This window comes from Phascolarctos cinereus, unplaced genomic scaffold, assembly GCF_003287225.1.
Source record: "Phascolarctos cinereus isolate Bilbo 61053 unplaced genomic scaffold, phaCin_HiC Scaffold_726;HRSCAF=1367, whole genome shotgun sequence".
Lineage (NCBI taxonomy): Eukaryota > Metazoa > Chordata > Mammalia > Diprotodontia > Phascolarctidae > Phascolarctos > Phascolarctos cinereus.
The window spans coordinates 130,420,087-130,445,373 of record NW_027556098.1 but is presented as its reverse complement, the minus strand read 5'-3'; the positions used below and the strand labels follow the sequence as shown (position 1 = coordinate 130,445,373).

At 37.1% G+C, this 25,287-nt stretch overlaps 1 protein-coding gene across 1 annotated transcript in view; it reads right to left on the bottom strand.

The window, feature by feature from the left end:
* Positions 1-14,256: 14,256 nt before the first annotated feature.
* Positions 14,257-25,287, bottom strand: part of SLC25A36 (solute carrier family 25 member 36) — a 48,509-nt gene continuing 37,478 nt past the window's right edge. Inside the window, exons 6-7 of the mRNA XM_020986142.2 lie at positions 20,017-20,306; positions 14,257-18,367 (exon numbers count right to left, since the gene is read on the bottom strand). Coding sequence (XP_020841801.1) covers positions 18,174-18,367; positions 20,017-20,306 — 484 coding nt within the window. The 3' untranslated portion in view covers positions 14,257-18,173. The remainder of the gene's footprint in view (positions 18,368-20,016; positions 20,307-25,287) is intronic.

Sequence of the window (25,287 nt, the reverse complement as noted above, 5' to 3'; positions counted from 1 at the left end):
TATTTTGTCATTAACCTATTACATGAGACATATAAGGCAACTTCAGTATGGTACAGTAGAAATTAAGCAATCTATACCTTACTCATTTAGTTGGAGATCAGTCCTTTCAGTCTTGTCTGACTCTTTGTGACCCCATTTGGGGTTTTCTTGGCAAAGATACTGGAGTAGTTCGCTATTTCCATTTCTCCAGCTCGTTTTACAAATGAGGAAACCGAGGCAAACAGGGTTAAGTGTCTTGCCCAGGGTCATACAGTTAGGAGTGTCTGAAGCCAGATTTGAACTCAGGAAGATTAGTCTTCCTTACTTCAGGTGCAGCACTTTATCCAAGGCAACACTTGGTGGCCCATTCCTTATGCATAGTAGGTATTTAATGAATGTTGAATTGACTTGGCTGCTAGTGCCCCACTGTCCACTAGGGCACACCAACAGGATGCAAGTGATGATGTACCATCAGAAAACAATGAGAACATGTACTTCTGAGCTTCTTGTAGCTTCTGTTACCGAAGACTGGCCTAGTAGGAAGCACAGGGTGACCAAGGCATGGGGAAGGCTAAGATCCTACCATCCTCAAACTTTGGCCAAATGAATTTATTTTCTAATCTCTGTAGCAATTTACACCGAATGTGAAATTATTCCATCGACATCTTTCTGCCTGGCTAAAGTGATGAGAGTTTTCTCCTGCCATCCCTTCTTGGCTTGTGCTGGGGGAAGCCACACTTCCATGAGTATAAGTGGCAGCCTGACTGTGCTCTCTCTTTTCAGGGGAAATGGGAAGATATGCAGAAGTGTCTGTAATTGGCCACAGTTCCAGAAAAATGCCATGTATGTACAAGAACAATTTCCTAAGCATACTTGCAATATAGAAGACAGGAAATTCACTTTGGAGATGTGATATAACAGTTCCACATTCACAAATCAGAATTTAGTGTAATAGTTTCCAAGAATCCCAGAACAAATCCATACCAGATGCTTGTCAGACTTTGAGCTTCTCCTAAACAAAACTGACTGGCTTCCCCCATCCCACCCCTTTCAAACATTTATTGGCCACTGTTCAGCTCTGTTATTGTGACCTAACTGTGGTTGGATCTAACTATCTAAAGAACTATGGTGTTCCCCCCACTCCCCAATCGTTAGGTGTACTATAGGATATGAGCTGTTTACTTGCAAATTCCTTCTTACCTGATATTTCATACATGCACACATTTTTAGGACAAAAACAATCAAGAAAAATGCTTTTCCCACTGAACACATTTTCCCTTCTTTTTTTAGTAACAGCAAAACCTGCTGCCAGCAGCATGTTTAAGGATGTACTGTGTCTTTTCCAGGGCATTTGAAGGGTTAAGTCAAAGTTGGAACTGAGCGCTTCCCACTGGTCAGATTCCAGGAGGCCTGGGTTCTACTGGGAGGAGTGTGGCATAGTGGAAGTGGAACTGATCTGGGCGTTAGAAGAGCTGGGCTCCTATCTTGGCTCCACCATTAATGATGTACACGTGAACAAATGAACTAAACTTCTACGCCTCAATTTCCTCACTTGTACGATGAAGGGAACAGATTAGATGAGATCTTTTCCAGGTCTAACATTCTTATGTAGTCTAGGCCACTCTACCTCTGGCCCTCCCTACTGCAGTGGCCTCCTGATAGGCCTCTGCTGAGGTCAAGGACTTCCTTTTGCCTCTTTTTGTATCCCCAGGATTTATTGTAGTGCCTGGCACATAGTAGATGTTTAATACATGTTTATTTTCTCCACTCAGCTGCCAGATTGTTATTCTTGAAGGGCAGGTCTGAACACATCACTCCTCAGACTAAGAAGCTTCAGTGGCTTCTCATTTGTTTTAGGTTAAAATACCATCTCCTTTGGCATTTACAGCCCTCCATGATGTGGCTTCAGTCGATCTTTCCAGCTCGTGCCATATTCATTACTCCTCTTTACACATTGTAGGCTCCAGCCAACCCGGCCCGCTTGCTGTTCAACTTAAAAGATGTGGTTCTCCATCTCCCATCTCTGGACCTTTGTCCTGGCTATTCCTCATGACCAGAATTCACTCTAGTATCACTTTTATCTCTTGGAATCTGTACCTCCATCTAAGGTTCTGCTCAGTCGCCACACAGCTGTTCCTGCAATTGTTGATGCTGTCCCCATGACTATGTATTTATTTTGTATTATCTGTGAATATATGTCACTCCAGTAGCATGTAGGGCAGGTAGGTGGCACAGTGGATAAAGCACCAGGCCTGGAGTCAGGAAGAACTGAGATCAAATCTAGCCTCAGACACTTCTTAGCTATGTGACCTTGGGCGAGTCACTTAACCCTGTTTGCCTCAGTTTACTCACCTGTAAAATGAGCTAGAGAAGGAAATTGCAAACCACACTGGTATCTGCCAAGAAAACCCCAACTGGGGTCATGAAGAATCAGACACAACTGAAAAAAAATAACTGAACAAGTAGAATGTAAGCTCCCTTGAGATGAAGGACTTTTATATTTCTGTCTACAACACTGTGCCGAGCATGTAGTAGGTGCTTTAATAAATGTTTACTGATTGACTGATTGGTTGCCTGGTTACCTCACCCCATGACCTAAAATGACATGGCTGTCATCTTCCTGGTCTTATCCTCTAGGGAAACACTGAGCTAGGTCTACAGAAGCAACCTGGTCCGGCTTCCTCACGAACCTAAAGTGCTTAAGCCCCTAACCTGAAACCTGAAAGGAAGGAAATTCTAAATGTAATTACTATCTCTTAGTCATCTGGAAATCACATTCCTTTCTTTCCTTTTCTCTGATTCTCTCATAGATACATATGCAGCTGCAATTACAGTAGTCTTTCACTATAAGTAATAAGAAATTGTGAAAAGAAAGGGAGAGATGTTGAGATGAGAATTCTAATGAATTCTGCCACTGATTGCTGTATAATTCTGGTTCACAGTAGACAAATGATAGATCCACTAAATGAATAGGTTCTTTGGTAAGTGGGTTATAATGATATTAAACATTAATGAAGTTTACTAAGGATAGGGGTGATCCAGAACCAGATGCAGATTTCCCTTTACATTTCGCCTGTCTGTTTTTATTTTTAAAAGCTGCATTTATGCTTTTTGTTTTTTATACCACAGTCATATCCGCTTCCATTGAATCTTCCCTTGTAACAAAGGAAAACAACCAAGCAAGACTGATTGAAACACTGCGTGCGCAACATTTCACACCTGTAGTCTCCCCCTCCCCCTCCATCTCTCTACCACTTGGTAGAATGTGTTTTTCATTCTCTGCTCTGAGAACAGTTTATTTCATGAATCTTTGATTTTCTGCATGACTTTGGAGAATTATTTTCTGTCCTGGCATCCAAATCAGCATGAAACACATTCCACCAAAAGTGTGTCTGAAGAGCTTGGAAGAGGACGGAAGAGGGGATAGAGGAGGAAGATTATATCACTATTATATACGCTAAATCTAGAGCCAAATTATTTAAGGATTATTCGTGAATATTTTGCAAATATATTCACCAACTAAGCTGCAAATAAGAAAGTATCCAGCTGCTTTAAAAACTTTATAATTGCATGCTAGCTAAATTCTAAATCAAACACCACATCATTATGCCATAAAGTTATTAATATGAAGTGGAAAGTTAGTTATCAAACAGAGCTAAGCAGAATGCAGAAAGGCAGCTTCATGCTAGTAATAAATACACTACAATTACAGTTTATATTGTCATGGAAGGCTATAATACAATACTTATTTCTTTCCATATTTTAATGTTGCAATTTATCAAGCCTTTAAGAGTTTCACAAATCTCTCTGAAATGTTAGTATAAAAAACTTTTATGTGATTTTGGTGTGGGTGCTGATCAAACATTGTCTACAGTTTAGAGTCTTATACTCTTAGAAGCTAAGTGATTTCCTTAGGGTCATATGATATGGCATTATATAGTAATTAATTAATAACATATAATTAATATGAATTATAATGAATAATTCAGGAACTTGCTTCAATCAGGATTTGAACTCTGATCTTCCTAATTCTGAATCTAGCCACTACATTATAACGCATTGGGTCAACCCTCCACCCCCAAACCTAATTTTGCACAAATAAAAGTACTTCCAGGAATGGCTGACATTATATCCTTCTGAAAACTTCCATTGTCAATGCTTTAGATCAATATGAAGCAGTCAACCCTAACAGGACCTCCACAATGTTTGCAGGGTGGGAAAAGGTTATTTCTCCCTGAACCTTGCCAAAAGCTATTATAACAGAGCTTAGCCTCATGGCTGCCAAGGCCCCATCTAATGTTCTGGGCTTGACAAGTAATAGAAAAAAAAAGTTCATCTAATAAGGTTTCTGAAGGAACAACAAATCATCAGAGACCATATTTACATCAGAAACAAACTTTCTTTTATAAAGACTCTTCTCTTTGTATAATGTGTTTTGTTTATAAACTTTCTATTAATCTTCTCTTACTTCAGGGGTAAAATGATGAAGTCCTTTAAAAACTATAGCCTGTTAACCTTCTTCATCAGCATTTCAATCAATCCCATGATCACAGAATGTTAGAACTAGAAAGGATGAAAGAGTATCTTATTCCAGGGGCAAAGAACCCTTTTTTTGTTTAGTAGTTTGACATTGTTATTCTAAGAATTTTCTATCAAATGGAAATATGGTTTACATGATATATACCCTATATCAAATTGCTTACTGTCTTAGGGAGGAGGGAAGGAGGGAGAGAGAAAATTTGGAACTCAAAATTTTATTAATAAATGAATGTTAAAATTGTCTTTACTTGTAATTGAAAAAATAAAACACTATTAAAAAAGAATTGTCTATCAAACCATAAACTATGTTATTTACAAGTAAGCAAAAAGGCTGTAGTGAGGGGTCACAAAAAGTTTTCAGGACTCAGGTTCTCCACCTCTGATCTAATTTAACACTTTTGCTGTACAGAGGAAGCAGCTAGGTGGCAAGGTAGATCTAGTGCCTGGCCTGGAGCCAAGAAGAGCTGAGTTCAAATGTGGCCTCAGACATTAGGGGTGTGACCCTGGGCAAGTCCCTTAACCTCTGTCTACCTCATTTTCCTCTTCTGTAAAATTGGGATTGTAATAACACCTTCCTCCCAAGATTACTGTGGGAATAAGATGAGATAATATTTAGAAAGTACTTTGCAAACCTTCAAGCACTACATAAATTCTAGCTATTATTGTTAGTATTAATTGAGTCTTATCAGAAATGGCTTGCCCAAGGTCACACAGCTGGTTAGTGGTAGGGCTGGCACTAGCACCTGGGCCTCTTTAATTCCTGGTCTAGTGATCTTTCCCTCACATTATACAACATAAGATATTGACTCAGTACCTACTCATGCCCTTCCCTTTGCATGGTGCTGAAGAAGAGGAAGGAATCTATGACATGACTGAGCTTCATGGAGTTTATAATCTAGTTGATAAGACAAGGTTGATGGCAAGCAAATGAATTCAAGGATAATCAGGCTCTGAATGGCTTGATATTGACTTGGTGATGGAGGGTCAATAAAATGCCATTTGAGCCTATTTATTCACTACCCTGAAGGTGTCTTTCATTGTCAGCAGCACATTGCTTCTAGTTTTTTACTCCCTCCTTGGATTCATCCTATACATCACTGCTAGATTAATTTAGTTAAAGCAGTTCTGAATATGTCACTGCTTGAAAACCTCCATTTTCTCCTCATTACCTAGAGAAGGGAAGGGAAGGGAATAAGCATGTATTAAGCACCTACTATATACCAGGCACTGCCTCATTTGAGATACCTACAGAGTATTACCTGCAGAATAAATTCCAAACTCTGCAGGATACCTAGTCTCTTCGAGGCCTCAGTTCCATTATCTATAAAATGAGGTTAGACCAGGTGATTTCAAAGGTCACTTCTGCGTTTTAAATCCCATGATCTTCATTTTGACATCCAAGGCTCTCCAGAGTATTGTTAACCCACTCTAGCTTTTCAGCCTTATCTCCAACTACTTTTCTATTACCTTTGCGTTTCAGTCAGACTAGATTATTCCTTGTGCCCTAAATATGCTCTGCTTTTGTGCCTTTGTTCATTTTGTCCTCTTGGACAAATGTCATCCTCTTGGACTTCTCTGTCAAAGTCTTATCTATCCCTTAAAGCTCAACTCAAATGTTGTCTCCTTCATCAAGATTTCCCTGAGTCTACTCATGGGAACGATGGCAATGAGGCTTAATGCACAGAGCAAACTGGATTTAGAGTAACGAATAGTTGAGCAGTTAAGTGGTGCCATAGTGCACACAGCACTCGGCCTGGAGTCTGGAAGACTCATCTTCCTGAGTTCAAATCTGGCCCCAGACACTTCCCAGCTTGGTGACCCTGGGCAAGTCCCTTAACCCTGTTTGCCTCTGTTTCCTCATCTATAAAATGAGCTGGAGAAGAAAATGGCAAACCACTCTAGTATCTTTGCCTAGAAAACCCCAAATGGGATCTGAAGAGTCAGACACAACTGAACAACAGGTGGGTTCAGATCTTGCCCTCTGACATTTCCCAGCTGTGTGGTTTTGAGTGAATCTCTTAATCTCTTTGAGTCTGTTTCTCATCTGTAAAGTGAGAGAGTTGAATGAGAGGGCCTCCTGGTTCTACATCTATGATCTATAGGCTTCCTCCACTGAACTCATAAAGCATCTTGTTTTTACTGCTTGTAGAAGGGAACACATTGTACTAAGGTGTTTGTGTATGGGGAATTCCTACTAGACTGAAAAGTTTCTTGAGGACAGGGACTGTTTTATTGATCATTTTATCTTCCACAGTATCCTGAAGAGTGACTTGCACATAAATATTTGTTGCATTGAAAAGGTGCAGTTGGACTTCTTTCTTTTCATTGTTCAGACACTGCTGACACAGAAATATTTAATTATCATAAATTTAGTGTGGCTCAGCCTACCCAGACTAGATGTGGAAATTACTAACTCATCATTTGCCACCAAGCGTAGGGCTAATTTGTATAGGGAACAGAGTGAAATGAAAAGCATGTTGGATGTGGAGTCAGAGGACGAACATTCAAATCCTGACTGCCATTTACTACTGTGTGACTTTCGACAGATAAATTCCTTCCTATGAGGCCTCATTTTCCTTCTTCGTATTTGAGGGAGTGTGGTATGGCACAAAAATCAATTCCCTATTCAGCATTTTAATATCTCTTCGTATCTCAGTTTCCACATTTGTAAAATGGAGGTATTAGATTACATGATCTCTAGGGTTCATTACAATTCTAGATCTGTAATCTTGTGATTAGATCACCTCCAAGGGCCCTTTCAGCTATATTATCTACGATCTCTTTATGTAGCTGTCCTTGCTCCCTGAGATTATAAACCCCTGACAATGGGGACCATTACCTTTGTATCATCAAAACCTAGAATACAGGACAAGCTGGTGAATGTTGATGGCAATGATGAAATCATAAACCCTTTTCGATGAAATATGAATTCATCTAAGTGCTCCAAACTCCTGTAGTTATTTTATAAAATATTTGACTAAACATTTGAAAGGCAGCATGGAGTCCTGGGAAAGAAAACTGGACAAGGAATTAGTAGACTTGAGTTCTGTGACTGATCTGACATTTGGAAGAAACAAGACTATGGGCAAATTATTTAATCCTTGAGCCTGTCTGCCACCTGGAAGTGTGTAATGGAAGGAACACTGGACTTGATGTCAGAAGACCCTAACCAATTAGGGACTGGGACTTCAATTATACAGTTTACCAATAATAAATAAAACAATGTGTGGTAAACACGTGACTGTGTATGAGATCAACCTTGACTCTGTTCTTCACCTCCCACAGTCAATCAGTTGCCAGGCTCTGTCAATTTCACTTCCTCAACATCTCCTTTTCCTTTCCCTTCTACTTAAACCACAACTTGTCTAGTCTAGGGCCCCACCACCTCTTGCATGACCTATCGCAACAGACTCCTGACTGTTCTTCCTGCATTCATTCTCTCCTCTCTACAATTCATTCTCTATAGAACTACCAAGTTGATATTCCTTAAGTGTATATATGACCATGTGACTTCTCTGCTTAAGAAGTTTTAGTGGTTCCTCATTGCTTTTAGGAGAAAGCATAAACTCAACAGCTAGCATTATATAAATGTTAGTTATTATTATTATTCTTAGAGCAGTTAGGTGGCGCAGTGGATGGAGTGCAGGGCCTGGAGTCAGGAAGACTCATCTCCCTGAGTTAAAATCTGGCCTCACACACTTACTAGCTGTGTGACCCTGGGCAAGTCACTTAACCCTGTTTGCCTCCGTTTCCTTTCTGTATAATGAGCTGGAGAAGGAAATGGCAAACCACTCTAGTATCTCCACCAAGAAAACCCCAAATTGGGTCACAAAGAGTCACATGATGGAACAACAAATAAACTCCCCTGTTTGGAGCATATGAGTGCAAGAGACGGGAGTAATGTTTCATCAATATGGACACCAGATTATGAAGGGCTTTAAATGCCAAAACGGGAGGTTTATTGTTTTGTCCCAACGCTGTGAAGTCCTTAGACCTTGATTATTAGACATTGAAAACACCAACATCATCTTCTACATCCCGGGTCGGTTGCTGGTCATTTCGACTTTTGTCTTGCCACTGGACTTCGATGAAGAGAGTGAGACTGACGACTTTGTGTCCTTTGTCTCAGTTAGCCAATTCATATACAAGTCAAGCTATCACCCCATGACACCACTAACCCTCTTTGAAAAAGGAGAGCAAACAAGCTACGCAAACAGAAAATAGGTTGAAATCACTTTAGATTATCTAGTTTTATATAAAACAAGTGGGAAAGATGGAGAGGGATCTTGTTCTTAAGAATTATCTCAAGTACAGGGTCTATTTTTGTGTGTGTCATAAACCATTTTTTCAGGTGAAGCCTATGGACCCCCTTTCAGGATGTTTTTAAATCTTTAAAATAAAATAAGATTACAAAGGAAACCGAAAGCTGATGAAAATAAAGGTGCATTTTTTCTTCTTTCATGGACTGTGAAATCTGCGGACCCCAGGCTATGAAATCCAGCTCCAAAGGAATTTAAAGTAGCTCCTCTGTGGCTCAGTTTAAAATTTTATTGCTTAAAAAATCTATTTTATTTTCATTTCCAAATTCTCTCCCTTCTTCCACTGAGGCAAGAAAAACAAAGCCCATGACAAATATAGTCACATAAAATAAATTCCCACATTAGCCATGTCCTCCATCCCCCCCCCCCCATATCCCCCAAAAAAAAAGAAAAAGAGAAGAAAATGTGCTTCAATCTGCACTGCAACAGCTCTCTGGAAGTGGATGGCATGTTTCATCATTAGTCCTTTGGAATTGTGGTTGGTCATTGTGTTGATCAGTTACTAAACATTTCAGAGTCAATAATCTACAAAATCGGGTCACTGTATAAGTTGTTCTGGTTTTGCTCACTTTCCTTTGTGCAGGTTTATACAAGTCTTTCCAAGTCTCTAAAACTACACCCTTCATCATTTCTGATAGCATGACAGTATTCCATTGAATTCATATACCATAACTTGTTCAGCTATTCTCCAGCTGATAGTTATCTCCTCAGTTTCCAATTCTTTGTCACTACAGAAAAAACCATTATAAATATTCTTGTACATATGGGTCCTTTCTTTCTTTGGAGTACAGAACTAGTAGAAGAATTACTGGATCAAAGGGCATGCACAGTTTAATAGGTTTTTGGACAGTTCCAAATTGCTTTCCAAAATGGTTGGACTGGTTCATAACTCCACCAACAGTGCAATAGTATATCTTTTTTCCCATACCTTCTCTACCATTTGTCATCATAGCCAATCTGAGTGGTGTGAGGTGATAAAGAATTATTTTAATTTGCATTTCTCTAATTATTAGTGTTTTCGAGCATTTTTTCAATATGGCTGTTCAATGCTTTCAATAAATTTTATATGCCTACCAAATTTATAGGTGACACAAACTTAGGTGGGATTGCTGATCTGTTAGATTGAAGAATTGAAAATAAGATGGTTAAAACCCATAGATAGATTTTCTTTTTTGCTTTTATTTTTCCTCTTCTGCCACTTTCGTGTTTGCACTCGGCCCCTCAGCTTCCGACAGGCAGAACAATGCCGCGAATTCGTGGATCTCTACGCGCCCTGGAAATGCTCTGCGAGCCAACAGGATCATCGGGGCCAAGGACCACGAGTCCATCCAGATGAACGTGGCCGAGGTCGACAAGGTCACAGGCAGACCGAATGGCCAGTTTAAAACTTATGCTATTTGTGGAGCAATTCGTAGAATGGGAGAATCTGATGACTCTATTCTTCGGCTGGCAAAAAATGACGGTATCGTTTCGAAGAACTTCTAATTGAAGAAATCTCGTGGAAAATGTCTTAATAAATCAGAAAAACAGCAAAAAAAAACCCCAACCCATAGATAGAAATGCAAAATCCTATATTAAGATTAAAAAACCCCAACCATGTAAGTATGAGGGGCGAGAGGCAGCTTAACAGTTAATTAAAAAAAAAACCAAACCTAGGCATTTTGATTTCAAATTTAATGAGTTGTAATATGACATGATGGCCCATGTAGCTAATAATATTTAGCTAAATTTGCACAAGTATATGATATAGTGCTGGATAAACTACATCTGGAATATTGTACTTTGTTCTGGTTGATACAGAGGAAGGTTATTAGTGGTGTAATGAAAGCAGTAGATTCTATATGAGGCCTAATTCCCCCAGCTAGCTAGTGTTATCCCCTAATAATTTACGTATTTATTTTGTATATCTTTATATATGTATATTGTCTTCCTTAATAGAAAGGGTGGGGATTTTCGTTTTTTTTTCATTGTACCCTCAGAGTCTAATGTAGTGCCTGGAACATGGTAGGTACTTAATAAATGTTTAATAATTTGAAGACAAAGAAATCTAGGTTCAAATTCCAGCTGTCAGTTGCTACCCATGATGGTCCAATGATTTCACTTTTCTTTCTTTCTTTCTTTTTTTTGGTGAGGCGATGGGGTTAAGTGACTTGCCCAAGGTCACAAAGCTAGTAAGTGTTAAGTGTTTGAGGCTGGATTTGAACTCAGATCTTCGTGACTCCAAGGCCAGAACTCTATTCACTGCGCCACCCAGCTGCCCCTCAATGATTTCACTTTTCTAGGCCTTAGTTTTCTCATCTGTAAGAACAGAGGGTTGAATTAGATAAATTCTAAGGTCACTTCTAGCTCTAAATTTTTGATTCTATTTAATGTCAGCTATTATTATTGTTATATTTAATAAATCCTAAGGTTAGGAAATAAGGTGAGTTATTTTCAGTTTACTTTGTATTGAAAATGTTTCAACAGCTTTGTTCCCAAGGGAACTTGGCTTCTTTAGAAAGAAAGAAGCCGGCGGATGAAATAATAGGCATACCACATTAATGGGTGTCAGTATTACTTTATTGCCTTTACTACCTGAGGTTCAAGGTAAATTGGTATCTTAATCAATAAATTTATTTAGGTTTTGTTGATTAACATCTTTAGCAAAGTTATCTTTCATCACATCAATCTATTGCTTTAAAAAACTTAGTGATTCCCTAGTGTACTCAAGACAAGTTTGAATTTGAATGTTTTGACTTCTAAGTCTTTCCATAATCTGGTCCCACCTACATAATCTCATCTCTCATTAATTCCCAAAGGAAATTATTCCAGGTGGACTAACCTCATTGTTCCCCACAATGTTCATTTCATTGCCAAAAACACCTCCTTCCCTGCCTATCTGAATTCTACCTATCTTCCAAGGTCCAAACAAAGTTCTATCTTCTCCATAAAGCTTCTTACTGTCCTGCATAATATCCATAGCACATTTTTCTACTTTTGAACTCATATAGTATCAAAGTAGCACTCAGCTTGGTATACACATCCTGCCTGGCATTATTCAAGTTTCATGTATGTCTATTTTCTACCCTCTCCTCACCCCCAACTAGATGATAAACTCCTTGAGAACAGGGAGGATGTTACATTTCCCCTCTTATTACTGCTAATGCCTTTAATATCTTTTATTACTATGAGAGGCATCATAGTATAGTGGACGAAGCACTAACCTTGGAGCTAGGGAGAAATGGGCCCAAGTCTTGCCTGATGAATAGTGGCTATGTGATTGGCAAATTCCTTAACCTTACAGCGTCGCAGGAAGCCAAGGCCATAAGCTATTGAGATGGTATTGACCTACATTGGTAGTTGTCCTATGTGGCAATTCTCTATACCAATAAAATCATAGGCCCATTCTCTATCACCATGACTAGCACGAAAAGAGGGGTTGTTAAATGTTATTTTTAACTGGCTGTCAACACAGAAGCAAAAGAGCCAATTCCTTCAGTGCAAAATTCATAGACCAAATCACTCATTGACTGGAATACAATTTTCATTTTTTAACCAGTAGGTGTCACACAGCCCAAACTTAAAGAAACCAAAAACTTCTAGTTCAACTCTCTACAACTTCTACAATTTGTAAACACATGACTTTAAAAATGAACCCCGACAGAGAGAATCTCATGTGAACCTCAAACCACCACTTGTCTCTCTGATAACGATAGGCTTCTTTAATGGGAAGAGAATTATATTTAGAGAACTTTTATTTCTTTACTTAACTAGTGAAATGGGTAACTAGTATGTCAATGTCTAGCATAGCTTTTAAATAAAACAAATTCTATGTAAAAAGTTTTAAGGTCATAGATAAAATAAACATTAAAACTGAAGGAAGTAGCACAATCTCCTCTGACAATAAAAAAAAGTATAAATACTAATAATTTCAGGCAAGTGAAGGGAATAAGCATTTATTAAGTGTCTTCTATGTGCTTTGGAATATTATCTCTTTTGCTCTCAAATGAGATTATGGTGTGTGGTATAGTGAATAGGAGACTTTGGTGCCAGGAAGATCTGGGTTCAAGACCTACTTCTTCATGTTGGCAATGTGACCCTCGGGCTGAGGTCAACCCTTACTCTCTCTGTAAAATTATAAACTGGCGAACAGCTGACAATCTGCACCGTAGGAGTTTTTTCAATCTCCCTATTTTGATGAAATCAGAGGTCCTGACCCTTCCCCCACCCCCTAAAAAAAGTATTTCAGAACTACTAACACTTTTTTAAAGTCAAACTCAAAATCTTACCTACCTTTGCCAATTTCTCTTTCAGTATTGTATAGCTTAGGTGAGACTTGGATGGGACCTTTAAATTTTCTTTCTTTCTTCAAGTACCTAGTCTGGTGGTACAATAACAGTAAGGCACATTTCTAGAATGTCTTAAAGTTTACAAATAGCTTTTTCTTCAACATCCTTTTAAGACAGCTAGTGCCAGAATAATAGGATCCTAGAATTTTCAGTCTTAAGAGACCATTTTTTCCAACTATACCTGAACAAGAATTCCCCTTGGCTTTCCCATTCAACCTCTTCTTGAAGACAGAGAGGGGAACCCATTAACTCCCTGGCAGCTGATCCAATTATGGATAGCTCTAAATGTTGGGAATTTTTTCCTAGCATTGAGTCCTCAATTGGGCAGCTAGGTGGCCCAGTGAATGGAGTGCTGGACCTGGAGTCTGAAAGACCTGAGTTCAAATAAAACCGTAGTCACTTATTAGCAGTGTGACTATGACAAGTCACTTAACTAGTCTACATCAGTTTTCTCATCCCATCAAAATGAGAATAACACCTATTTCACAGGGTTATTAAAAAGCATCAAATGAGATAATGTCTATAAGGTGTGTTGTAAATCTTAAAGCACTATATAAATGCTATTATTTCTCTCTAGAACTAGTAGATCATCCGACCAGATGTTCTAATAAATTAGCTTCCAATTCTGTAATTCTGAGTAACCATACAGATATTTACACTTTTTTCTTCAATAACTTTAACTTCCCTCAAAACTAACACTGCATTAAGTTTTACAAGCAAAATAAATGGAAAGATAATTCAGTAAGTTTGTTCCCATTAAATATCCTTAGTATAACAGGACAAGGATTTATTTATTTTAAAACTAAACCAAAAGTCTGCTGGAGTTTTTAGAAACAATATTTGTCCTCGATGGAAATGAGAAGGATAATGAATAAGAAAAAATGCTATGCAAGGATTTAATATTAAGTGTTATGATACTGTTTCTTGTTCTCACTACAAAAAATAATCTTAAGGTCCTGGAGAACTAAAGTCTCTTGAAATAAAAGAATAGCAGCCATTTCTGCTCTACTTAGAATCTTAAGAAAGTATAACTAAATTCTCAAAGTACCAACTAATGAATTTTACAAAATAGTAGCAAAAACAAGTCACCATACTTGCATAAGCATTTTAATTTTTGAATTTTAACAGTCCAAACAAAAGTCAGCTAGATAACATAAATATAGCGTATATGCACACAATTTACAGCCACTTACATAGATGCAAGAATAGCAAACCTCACAAGAATGTCAAAATATTTCAACTTTCACGGAGTCAACTATTTAGATATGATGATGGGTCATAATTTCAAAATTCACATATGGAGGGGTAAAGACTTAAAAAAATTACACAAACTCATAAGTGATATTAGAATTTTCAGTTTCTGGAAGTATAAAAATGAGCACAGAAGTAACATGAAGGACAGGCAAGAGGGGATGTGTGGGCAGAAAGAAAGAGTACATTATTTACCTGAGGGTATTTCAGGGCTCATTTTAAAGAGTTTTATACAAAAGTCTTTTCCCAATTTAAATTCTTTGGAAGTAATGTCTCAGGAATGTTAAAAGTCATGATCAATGCTGGAACAGGAAAGGGATAAGGTGTGCTATCACAAAAGGTGTCCCTACAGTACTAACAGAATTAGAGAGGGTCATGTAAACAACCAATAATGCCAAAAGATGAAGGGTTAGCTTGGCTGGATTGACTTAAAATGTTAATAATCATAACATACATGACTTTTTTTTTTTCAGTAGTTTAAGGCCATTCTAAAAACTTTAACGAAATACCTATACGTCAATTAAAGGTAGATTAAACACCATTTTTCTTCGTAATACCCAAACTCTGCTGGTCTTATACAGAAATGCTGTTTCATATTTTGTATCAGGATTTATAAGGAGACAATGCCATTACATAACCTATTGATATTTTTTCTACTGTGGTTTCAAGTTATTAATTTTTTGAGGTGCTACTCTTTGTAAGGTTTTTTTTTTTGCACAAAGTCTTATCCATAATAAGAAAAAGCTTTGGTGGTACAGTTTTTTCATGGATTCATATACCATGATCATAACTAATAAAGCTCAACTTTGGACAATAAAACTTAGGCATCTGTTTCTATGACCCAGCTTACACTAAAGTCCCATCTACTGTTCTATTAGAGTACTAAAGAATGCTATTCCAGGACTTATGTTTCACCTATAATCACATATATACTAAATTTCCATGAGGATTACATATATATAAATAGATACATTCTGAAGAATGCTAATTGGCTGTCTGTATCCCAGAAATCATATATTATGATCTAATGGCAAACAGATGACAGAATAGGAGACCTGGTAAAAATGGGGGGAAAAAGTTATTTTGAAAACTCTGATATCATGACAAATTGTTTCTGCATTTAAAATCAATAAAAACAAAAAGAGGTGGAATCTTTTAACAAGCCTTTGGTAAACACAATGTTTGTATACGTATTTCATACATAATTTAACCTAATAGATCTCCATATAAACTGACCTTCTGGAGATTGTGCTTTGGAAAATCTGACGTTAAGAATTGCCAATTAGAATTAGAATTCATTGTTGTTCTTCTTTTAGTAGTACAACATAGCAAAAGGTTATACTATCTTCTTTTTTGTTACATAAATAATACTAATGTTTTAACGTTGTATGTATGCACGCATTAAAAGCAAATCGAATTTTTACAGGATTAGACCTGTTTTTAATCTTTAAAACGGCACTCATCTCATAATTTGAAGTAACTAAGTACAGTTTTGCTTAACTATTAGTTTTGTTGTTATTATCAATTAGGTATTTGTTGAATCTCATTATGATTGGAAGAGCCTCTGTTCCACATTCAATTCAATTAATGTTTGTGAGTCATTCATGGGACATATGGCACTGTAATTAGGTAGCATATGTGGCACCAGAAAGGCTAGAATACATTCATGATGTAGACTTTGTCTATGAATCTGAGTTAGAAAACCATCCTTTTCAGTGTTTTTCAGTAAATACATCAAAGTAAAAATTAGTTCAAAGTGTATTAATTGTTTTTACATTTAATTCACTTTTGGTTTCCAAACAGACTGGAATGCTCTATTTCTAATCAAAGCACCTCAAAAACATCCAGTTCTTAAAAGTTAAAGAAAAATTAGGAGATCACTGTGCTTCACTGTTAACAGCAGAGGAAAACTGCTATCAAACATTTCTATGTTGAACCTTGCAATGGCTCACTGAAATTACTCAGCAGGGAGGACACTACTAATGAAGAGAGTGCATTAGAAGCTTTTATAAGAAAAACTATGTATATAACACATATAATTCCAAAATGATATACAACACATTCTATGAGTAAATAGATGAGACATAGTTTCTCCTGTAGTATATGGGAATCAGGAAAAAATACTTAGTGAACGATTTGTTTGAAACACTGTCTAATATTCATTACCAATATTTCAAAATCTTAACATGGAAAAAAAAAATCACAAGCTTCCCCCCTCTTCCAGCCCACAAAAAAGGCCACAAAGTGCATAAGGAATCGTTCTTAAGATAAAGCCATTGCACAAAACCTACAGTCCTATGTATACTGAAATGTCACACTGGAGATTAATTGCACTCTTCTGTAAACCAGTGTAGGAACATCCATATGGAGAAGTCTACTGACAAAATTATAGTAAACATGTTTGTCAAGGGCCACACAGATATAAACCGTATTTAAGTATTAAAAGGTGCAACTGAGAAGTCTAATAACAACGTTAAAAGCTACATACTGTTAGCACATTTTAACCTTAATACCTTATGATTTGTCACTTAGTAAATTATTACAGAATGAACTTCTCTTGTCAAATGCAATCTGTAAATATCATTTACAAAACTAAGTCAATAAAATTACTACCAGTAAGTCAGATGTTAGGGGCCCCTTTTTAATGTTTGTATTGCCACAGTTTAACACAATGCTGCTCTTTAAAGAAGGGATATAACATTTAAGGGAAATGCTTTAAAACATTCTTAATTACCATTTTCTCCATTAACTGGACAAAGACTGCATTGTGCTAGAAATCAATCAAAGATTCAAATTCTTAATATATAGGGATATAGCTATAAAAATAAGAAACAACAAAATTCAGAAGTAGTAAAATAATTTCCCTTCAAATTAAATGACACCTAGGCCCAGCAAATTATTTTTGAAAGAATCTTATTTCTTGTCTTCATATATTACAATGTAGGGAAGATTTCAGGACATAATGTAGTCACTAAAATAGTCAACAATTAATTTTTCCGTGGTTCATTAAAAAAAAAAATCAACCTAGGTGGATCCATAATTTGCTGCAAGAAAGCATACCTACTACCCGAAATGTATTTACTAAAGAGTTATTTAAAAGGCTCATTTTGCTCAAAAACCAAGAGCTGGCACAAATGGAAATAAAAAAAAATTCAATATTAAAAGATTCAATATATCCTTCTCAGACATTTTACCAATTACCATAAAGATGACCATTGTGAGAAATAGTTCATTTTAGGCCACAAGATCTGATGACCTTATCAAAAGATAACATGGAAATGGTACTCAGAAGCTTAATTTTTAAAATTTAACTCAAAATTTAAAATAGAGTTGAATACATACAAGTAGAAATCCATGTTTTATCCAACTCTATCTTTTGATAAGAGTATAGTACAATTAATGTTTACTGGAGGCATTGCTTGGAAAAGTACTCATGGAGTAAAAACATTAGACACTCCCACCTTATTAGGAATCAGAATTTAACCATGTTGGGTCACACATGAGAGAAAATGGCAATTTTGAAAAATGGAATATTTAAAGGCATTCCCTTAAGAGCTAGCCAGGTTTTATTACATTGCCCAAAAAAGGCCAAATAAGGTAGCAGGACTGCATTTATTCCTACACCAATCATCCTTTTAGGGCATAACTATATGTTCCCAAATGGTTTTTTCTTCTGTCCACCAAGCTGGCCTTGACATTCTATGGTCCACTGCAATCTTTTGGTCTTCCCCCTTCTTAGGACGGCAGCAAAATACTGCTATCCATTGAGTAAGTAGACTACCAGTTCATAGGTGGCCATCATTATAGCTGTGTTTGGAATCTGTCTGACCAGATGTGTTGTTAGACCACGGTAGAGAGACCCATATCCTTCTTCTCGAACAACCAAAGATAGTGTCTGGAAGAATGATCTATATTTTGTTCCCTCTTCACGCAGCCTTGTTCTTACAACCTCTGTGTGAAGAAAAAAAAAGACATCTTACTACTTACTATTTTACATAAAGAAATCACCTTTACAACACTTAGTAGAGTTATGCTGATATCTTTCCCATTGCTAACATTACTTTTCTTAAAACAACAAAAACAAAACAAAACTCCCCCCTAAATTTAAAGAACACTAAAAAAGGGAAAATATTTCCATGTATAAAAAGTAGAACAGAAAGTGGTTCATTGAGAAATCATGAATTTCTCTTGTTTTTAATACACCTTATTTTTAAAAAAGTACACATATCTTCTACATAGTATTTCAAAACAATATATGTTTGTACTTTCTTCTGTGTAGTTTTAAAGATGCTTCAATGGCCCCATTTCATATCTTTCTCCCCCTCCCAAAATTTGCTTTTAACAAATCCCTCAAATCAAAGAAAAAGAGAAAGTATAACTGTTATAACAAATAAGCATAATTAAGAAAAACAAATCTACACAGTTGCCATGTCCAAAACTGTGTATCTTATACTGCATGTTGGGGTCTATCCCCTTTCTGTCAGGAGATAGACAGAATGTTTCATTATTACTGGTCCTCTAGAATAGTTGCTGGTCATTGCATAGATCAAAGTTCTTAAGTCTTTCCATGTTGTTTATTGAATAACTTTTTTCCCTCTTGCTTCTACTCACTTCATTATGTACCAGTTCATCTAAGTTTTCCCAGGTTTTTCTAAAACTATCTTTTTAAAGACTATTCCATAACATTTATATTATAATTTGTCAAGCCAGTTCCCAATTGATGAGCAATCCTTTTTGTTCCTAGTTTTTTAATATAGCAAAAAGAGCTGCTATAAATATTTTTGTATACATAGTTTCTTTTCTTCTTTTTTGGTCTCTAGGGGGTATAGGCCTAGTAGTGGTACTCTTGAATTAAAGAGTATGCACAGTAACTTTTAAGGTACAGTCCCAAATTGCTTTCCAGAATGGCTGGAATATTCACAGCTCTACCATCTCCTAGGGTAATTGGATTGTGCAACCCCCAAGATTTCTGTCCTTCTCTCAGTGGGGCATGTCTATTGGGTCTTTCTACTGTCACTGATTCCATCAATGACCCAGTGCTTATTTCTAAACTTTTTCTCCCTGCCCCTTTCTACACTCATGCCAATTTAAAAAAAAGTTCTGTTCTAGAAAATTTTCTAATCAAGAAATTATTGTATGTAATTAAGTTTATCTGAACTAAATTTAGGAGTCAACAATTAACTAATTAATTATTATTTCTATTTTATGCCTCCTAAAAGTAATAGTGTATAGTTACATTACAAGGTTACAAAGATGATATTCCATTTGGATTTAGTTTTATAATATTAAACTTAAGGCAAATTTAGTGAGATACAGTAAGAGTAAAGTACTTTAGCCAAATTAAAAGCAAGAGAGGGAAGTAATGTGGCCACAGAGTCTACCTTATTAACTTGTTCAACCTTTAATAAGCTAGTCCAAGAAAAAGATGAATACTGAATAAAAAAGCAATACCCATACGGGCCAAATCCTATTACAATGAACTCCAAGGGACTCTACTAGAATTTAAAACACTAAACACATTCGCTTGAAGGTAGAAAGGCTTTACGTATAGATTTCTATTGTAAACAGGACCGGACAAATATGAATCAAAATTCTCTTACCATGTGGATATGCTATAGATGTGGCACAAGTTTTAGAGGTGGCAGCAGCCAACATCATTCTCACAAAATCTGAAGGTTCTTTTGCAGAATCTTCCTCCTCTTCCATATTAGAAGCAGTCTTATGTTCCAGTAGCTTTTGCTTAATACTTTCATAAATAACAAAATGAATAACAGTCTCAGATATGCCAGCATATGAAGCAGACATGCCTCTATAAAATCCTTTAAGTCCATCTGTCTGATACACTTTACGGACACATTCAAAAGCACTCATTCGCTTTTCTCCACGGTTTCTGAAAAACAAAATGAAAACGGCTTATCATAAACTTAAAAACTGTGAGTCTATAATTATTTTCAAAAAAGAAATCTAAAATTGTAGAAGAGGCAGATGAATATGCCACTTTGATAAGGAACAACAGTTTGTAAATTGTGAAGATCAGGAGTCAGAAATTCCTTTAGTTTGAATTTAAAGAATAAAAAAATATATTTGATTTCATATTCCAAATGTCTAGCAAAGAAATATTTTATTGAACATTAAATACACATACATAGCCACACTGATGTGCCTCATTATGATTCTTGCTATGAGTTCATATCTTTTAAGAAATTCTTAAACTCCCTTACCCACAGGTCCAAATAGACACACCCTATACCAAATACACTTTGTGGCAATAAATGTTATGGTGGGTTTGCTTTTTATTTAAGAACATGCAAACAGGGGGGCAGTTTGGTGGCGCAGTGGATAGAGCACCAGCCCTGGAGTCAGGAAGACCTGAGTTCAAATCCGGCCTCAGACACATAACACTAGCTGTGTGACCCTGGGCAAGTCACCTAACTCCACTGCCTAGCAAAAACAACAACAAAAGAACATGCAAATAATAACTGTTGGGGTAGCGAGGTGACCCAGTGGATAAAGCACTGGCCCTGAATCAGGAGGACCTGAGTTCGAATTTGGCCTCAGACACTTGACACTTACTAGCTGTGTGACCCTGGGTAAGTCACCTAACCCAGACTGCCTTGCCCTTGCTTCCGTACCCCTAAACAGTAACTGTTGGTCAATTCTCATTTTCTTTTTGCAGTACCTATGTTAAATATTCTAACCTTGCTTCCTTACCAAAAAATACCTTTAGCTTTAAAATTCAGCTTCTTCAGGAAATCCCTAAATGCCCCCTCTCTAAGGACTGAATGTTCTTTGCACAGTAGGTACTCAGTAAATATTTTATTGATAAAGGTGTACTACAAGGAATACTAAAATAAATATGTTAGAATAAAAGGAATCTTGGAGTTTAGTAGAGTTAACCTTGGAAGACACAGTAATCAATCCTTATTCTTCTTGATCTTTGCAGCACCTGACACTGCTGATCACCTCTCTCCTTTAGATAGTCTCTTTTCTCTAGGTTTTCTTGACATTGATCTTTCTTGGTTGTCCTCCTACTGAGCTGACTACTTCTCAGGCTCTTTTGCTGGTTCTTCATTGATGTTGCAACTCTTGTGAGTATCCCCCAAGGTTCTATCCTGAGCCCTCTTCTCTTTCTGCTCAATATTACCTCAACTGGTGATTTCATCAGCTATCACAGATTCAATGATAATTTCTATGCAGAACATGCTCAGATTTATATATACAGCCCTAGTCTGTCTGCTGAACTACAGATATGCATTTCCAGTTGTCTTGTGGATATCTCAAACTGGATGTCCTGTAGGCATTTCAAACTCAGCATCTTGAAAACATAACTTATCATTCCCCTCAAATACTCCTCACTTCTCAACTTCCTTATTACCACTGAAGGGCACCATCATCCTCCTAGTTACCCAGGCCCACAATCTCAGTACCCTCAACTTACCCCGCACTCATTTCATTCCATACATCAAATCTGCTGCCAAGTCTTACTGTTTCTACCCTCGCAACACCTCTCATATACAGCCTTCTGCGCATTCACACAATCACAGTGTTAAGGTGGACAACTACAATAGCCTCCTAGGGTTCATCTTCACCCTCCACTAAGCTGCCAAGGTGATTTTCGTGAAGTCATAGCTCTAGTGATGACACTCCTACCCCCTTCCCTGCTCCATAAATTTCAGTGGCAGCCTATACATAATCCAGGATAAAATATAAAATCCTGTTTGGCATTTAAAGCTCTCATAATCTTGTCCCTTACAGCCTTCCTAGCCTTCTCACACCTTATTCCCCTCGGCACATTCTACCACCTGACATCTAACTAACTGCAGTTCCATTCCCCATCTCTGTGCCTTTGCACTCACTACAGCCTCTGCCTAGGATGCTCTGCCACCTCACTTCTCCTCTAAACTTCCCTGGCTTCCTTCACAACTCAACTTAAAGTCTACCTCTGGCAAAAAGCCTTTCTCCTTCATGTCAGCTACAAATGACTTCCCTTTTCAGATTACCTTCATGTGCTCCTTCAGGCAGGGCCTGTTTTTTTCCTTCTTTTTATCACAAGAACTTAGCACTGTTTGTTGCACAGGGTAAACTCATTAAGAAAATGCCTGTTAAAATCAAAAGTAGAATAGTTCCCACCCTCTAAGGAGCTTACATATCTTGTTACAGAGATACCACTGAATGCAGAAAAGCACAATCTAAAACATTTTGGGGAAGTGGAGACCACTGACAGTTGAAGAAGTCAAGGACATCTTTACTGAAGAGAAGACACATAAGCTGAATTTTGAATGAAAACTTGGATTCTGAAAGGGGAAAATGAAGAGAGATGATTGCTATCCATACCTAGGGGACACTGTGTGTATACACTCTGGCAGAAGACAAAATGTTTACTTTGGCAGGAATGCAGGGGACTTAAAAACGAAGGCTGTAATCAGAATGAAAAAAAGCTTAAAACCCAGACTGAGTTTGTACTTTATTTTAAAAGCAAAAGGGAGCCACTAAAGGTTTGCGATTAGGGGCATGATATAGTCAAATGCTCTGTGGAGATACATTGGAAATAGGAGAATCTGGAGGCAAGGAGACCAAAAGGAGAAGGCAATAGTCCATGTGAGCAAAGATAACCATCTGAACCAGGGTAGTGGCTGTGCAAGTGTAAAAAAAGGGGATGGATATAGATGATGCTATGGATATAGAATTAACAGGACTTAATAATGGATTGGATATAGGAGAGGGAGGAGTCAAGGATGACTGAGGCTACAACTGCAGCTGAGGCTTCCAGTAATGCAAGTTATCCTAATGAACTTTTAAGAAAAGATAATTAAGAGTTGGAAATTCCAAGGAGCCTGGTTGTTTTTTAAAAAACGATTTTTTTTTCGATAACCACTTAGTATGTTGTTGGTGAGATGGTGGTTGTAAGGGCAATCAGGTAGTACAGACAAAAAAAATTCTACATACAGCTGACTTTCTATTAAATATTTTTGATCACAATCCCCCTTATCAGTAAAACATTTTTTGGGCACACACCCCTAATACATGCATATTTACAAATGTACAACATAAAGTTTACACTAAAAGTAGAAATTTGAAAAAGTATGAGATAAAGATGGAAGAATATTTGATCCTAAGGTCAACAGGGAGCCACTGGAGTTATTTAATAGGGGAGAGTGATATGGTTAGACTTGTGCTTTAGGAATATCAATTTTAAATTCTTTTCTAATTCTCAGGGTCATAGTTTGTAAAGAGAAAGGCTTGTGTGAATCAATGGTCAGAGAGGAACTTTAATTTTAAATGGACGTTCCTCCATTTAAACAGGAAATGAAAAAACAGGCATGGCTGGGGAGGAGGTTTTGAATTTATGCAGCCATTCTGGAAAGCAATTGGGAACTATGCCCGTGCAATACTTAGCAATACCACCAGTAGGCCTTTGTCCCAAAGAGGTCAAAGACAGACATCTTTTCAAGTTGACACTGAATCATTAATAACCTCTAAAAAGATCTTTTTTTTTTCTTCTAGGAATGGGATTAAGTGATTTGCCCAGGGTCAAACAGCTAGTAAGTGTCAAGAGTCTGAGGACAGATTTGAACTCAGGTCCTCCTGACTCAGGGCTGGTGCTCTATCCACTTTGCCATCTAGCTGCCCCTAGAGAGATTTATAAAAGAGGAAAAGGACTCATATGTACAAAAACATTTGTTGTAGCTCCTTCTACAGTGATAAATAATTAGAAACTAAGGGAGTACCCATCAATTGGGAATATCTGAACAAACCATGGTATATGAATGTAATAGACTACTGTGCTGTAAAAAATGATGTGAGTTTCAGAGAAACCTCACAAGACTTTTATGAATTGATCCAGAGTGAAGATCAAAACAATTTATACATATTATAAAGACAAATAACTTTGAAAGACTAAAAAACTGATTTAATGCAATCATTATTCTGGAGGACCAATGGGTGAAGTATGCTATCCATTTCCTAAAAGAGAGGTAGGTGATGGACTCAAAATGCAAGCATGTACTTTTGGATATGACCAATGTGGGGACTTGTTTTTCTTTCTCCCTTCCTTTTTTTTTTTAATGGTGCAGAGAGCTAAGAGGGAGAAGGGAAAAATGATTGTTAATAGAAGAAAAAGACCAAAACAATCAAAAAGCAAAGTCTCTGTGATCTTCTTGGGAAGGTTTTCCTGAACCTCCCTGGGTTTCAGCAACCTGGGGCTTTAATTTAAAAAAGCTACATTACCAAAATTATACACAAAATTTTAAAAAATTAAATGAAGGTTATAATGAGGAGATATCCACACCTTTGTCCATTACTCCCAGAATCAACCCCTTTTTCTTCAAAATGAATGGGATTTATATAAAACAAGTGTTATTTTGCTTTATTGCAGACTGGTCAAAAAATTTGGTGAAGGATCACTTAGAAAAAGAGATTACTCCCTATATATTTGATAGCTGCTTCTTTATAAATGTAACTTAATTTCTCCACATCTCAGTTCATTTATCTGTAAAACAGGAATGGAAAACTCATTCCTTAGCGCTGTGTGGAGAGTGGACTGGAGTGGAGAAAAACTTGTGATAGGAGATCAAGTAGGAGGCTATACAATAGTTGAGGCAAAAACTAACAAGGGCTTGAATAACGTTGGTGGCCACATGAATGGAAAGAATTAAGATGTTACGGAGGCAGAATCACTAAGGTTTGGCAAATGATGGGTTGTATGGGGTGAGGGAAAGTGAAGAATCTAGGGTGATGGCAAGGTTGTGAACTCTGGTGACTTTCACCTCAGGTGAAAGTTCAGAGGAGGGTAGGTTAATGAATGAGATCTGTAATGCAGATCACAACTTTGGCACTGGCTTGTCCTGTATGACTCTCTCCCACTAAAAAAT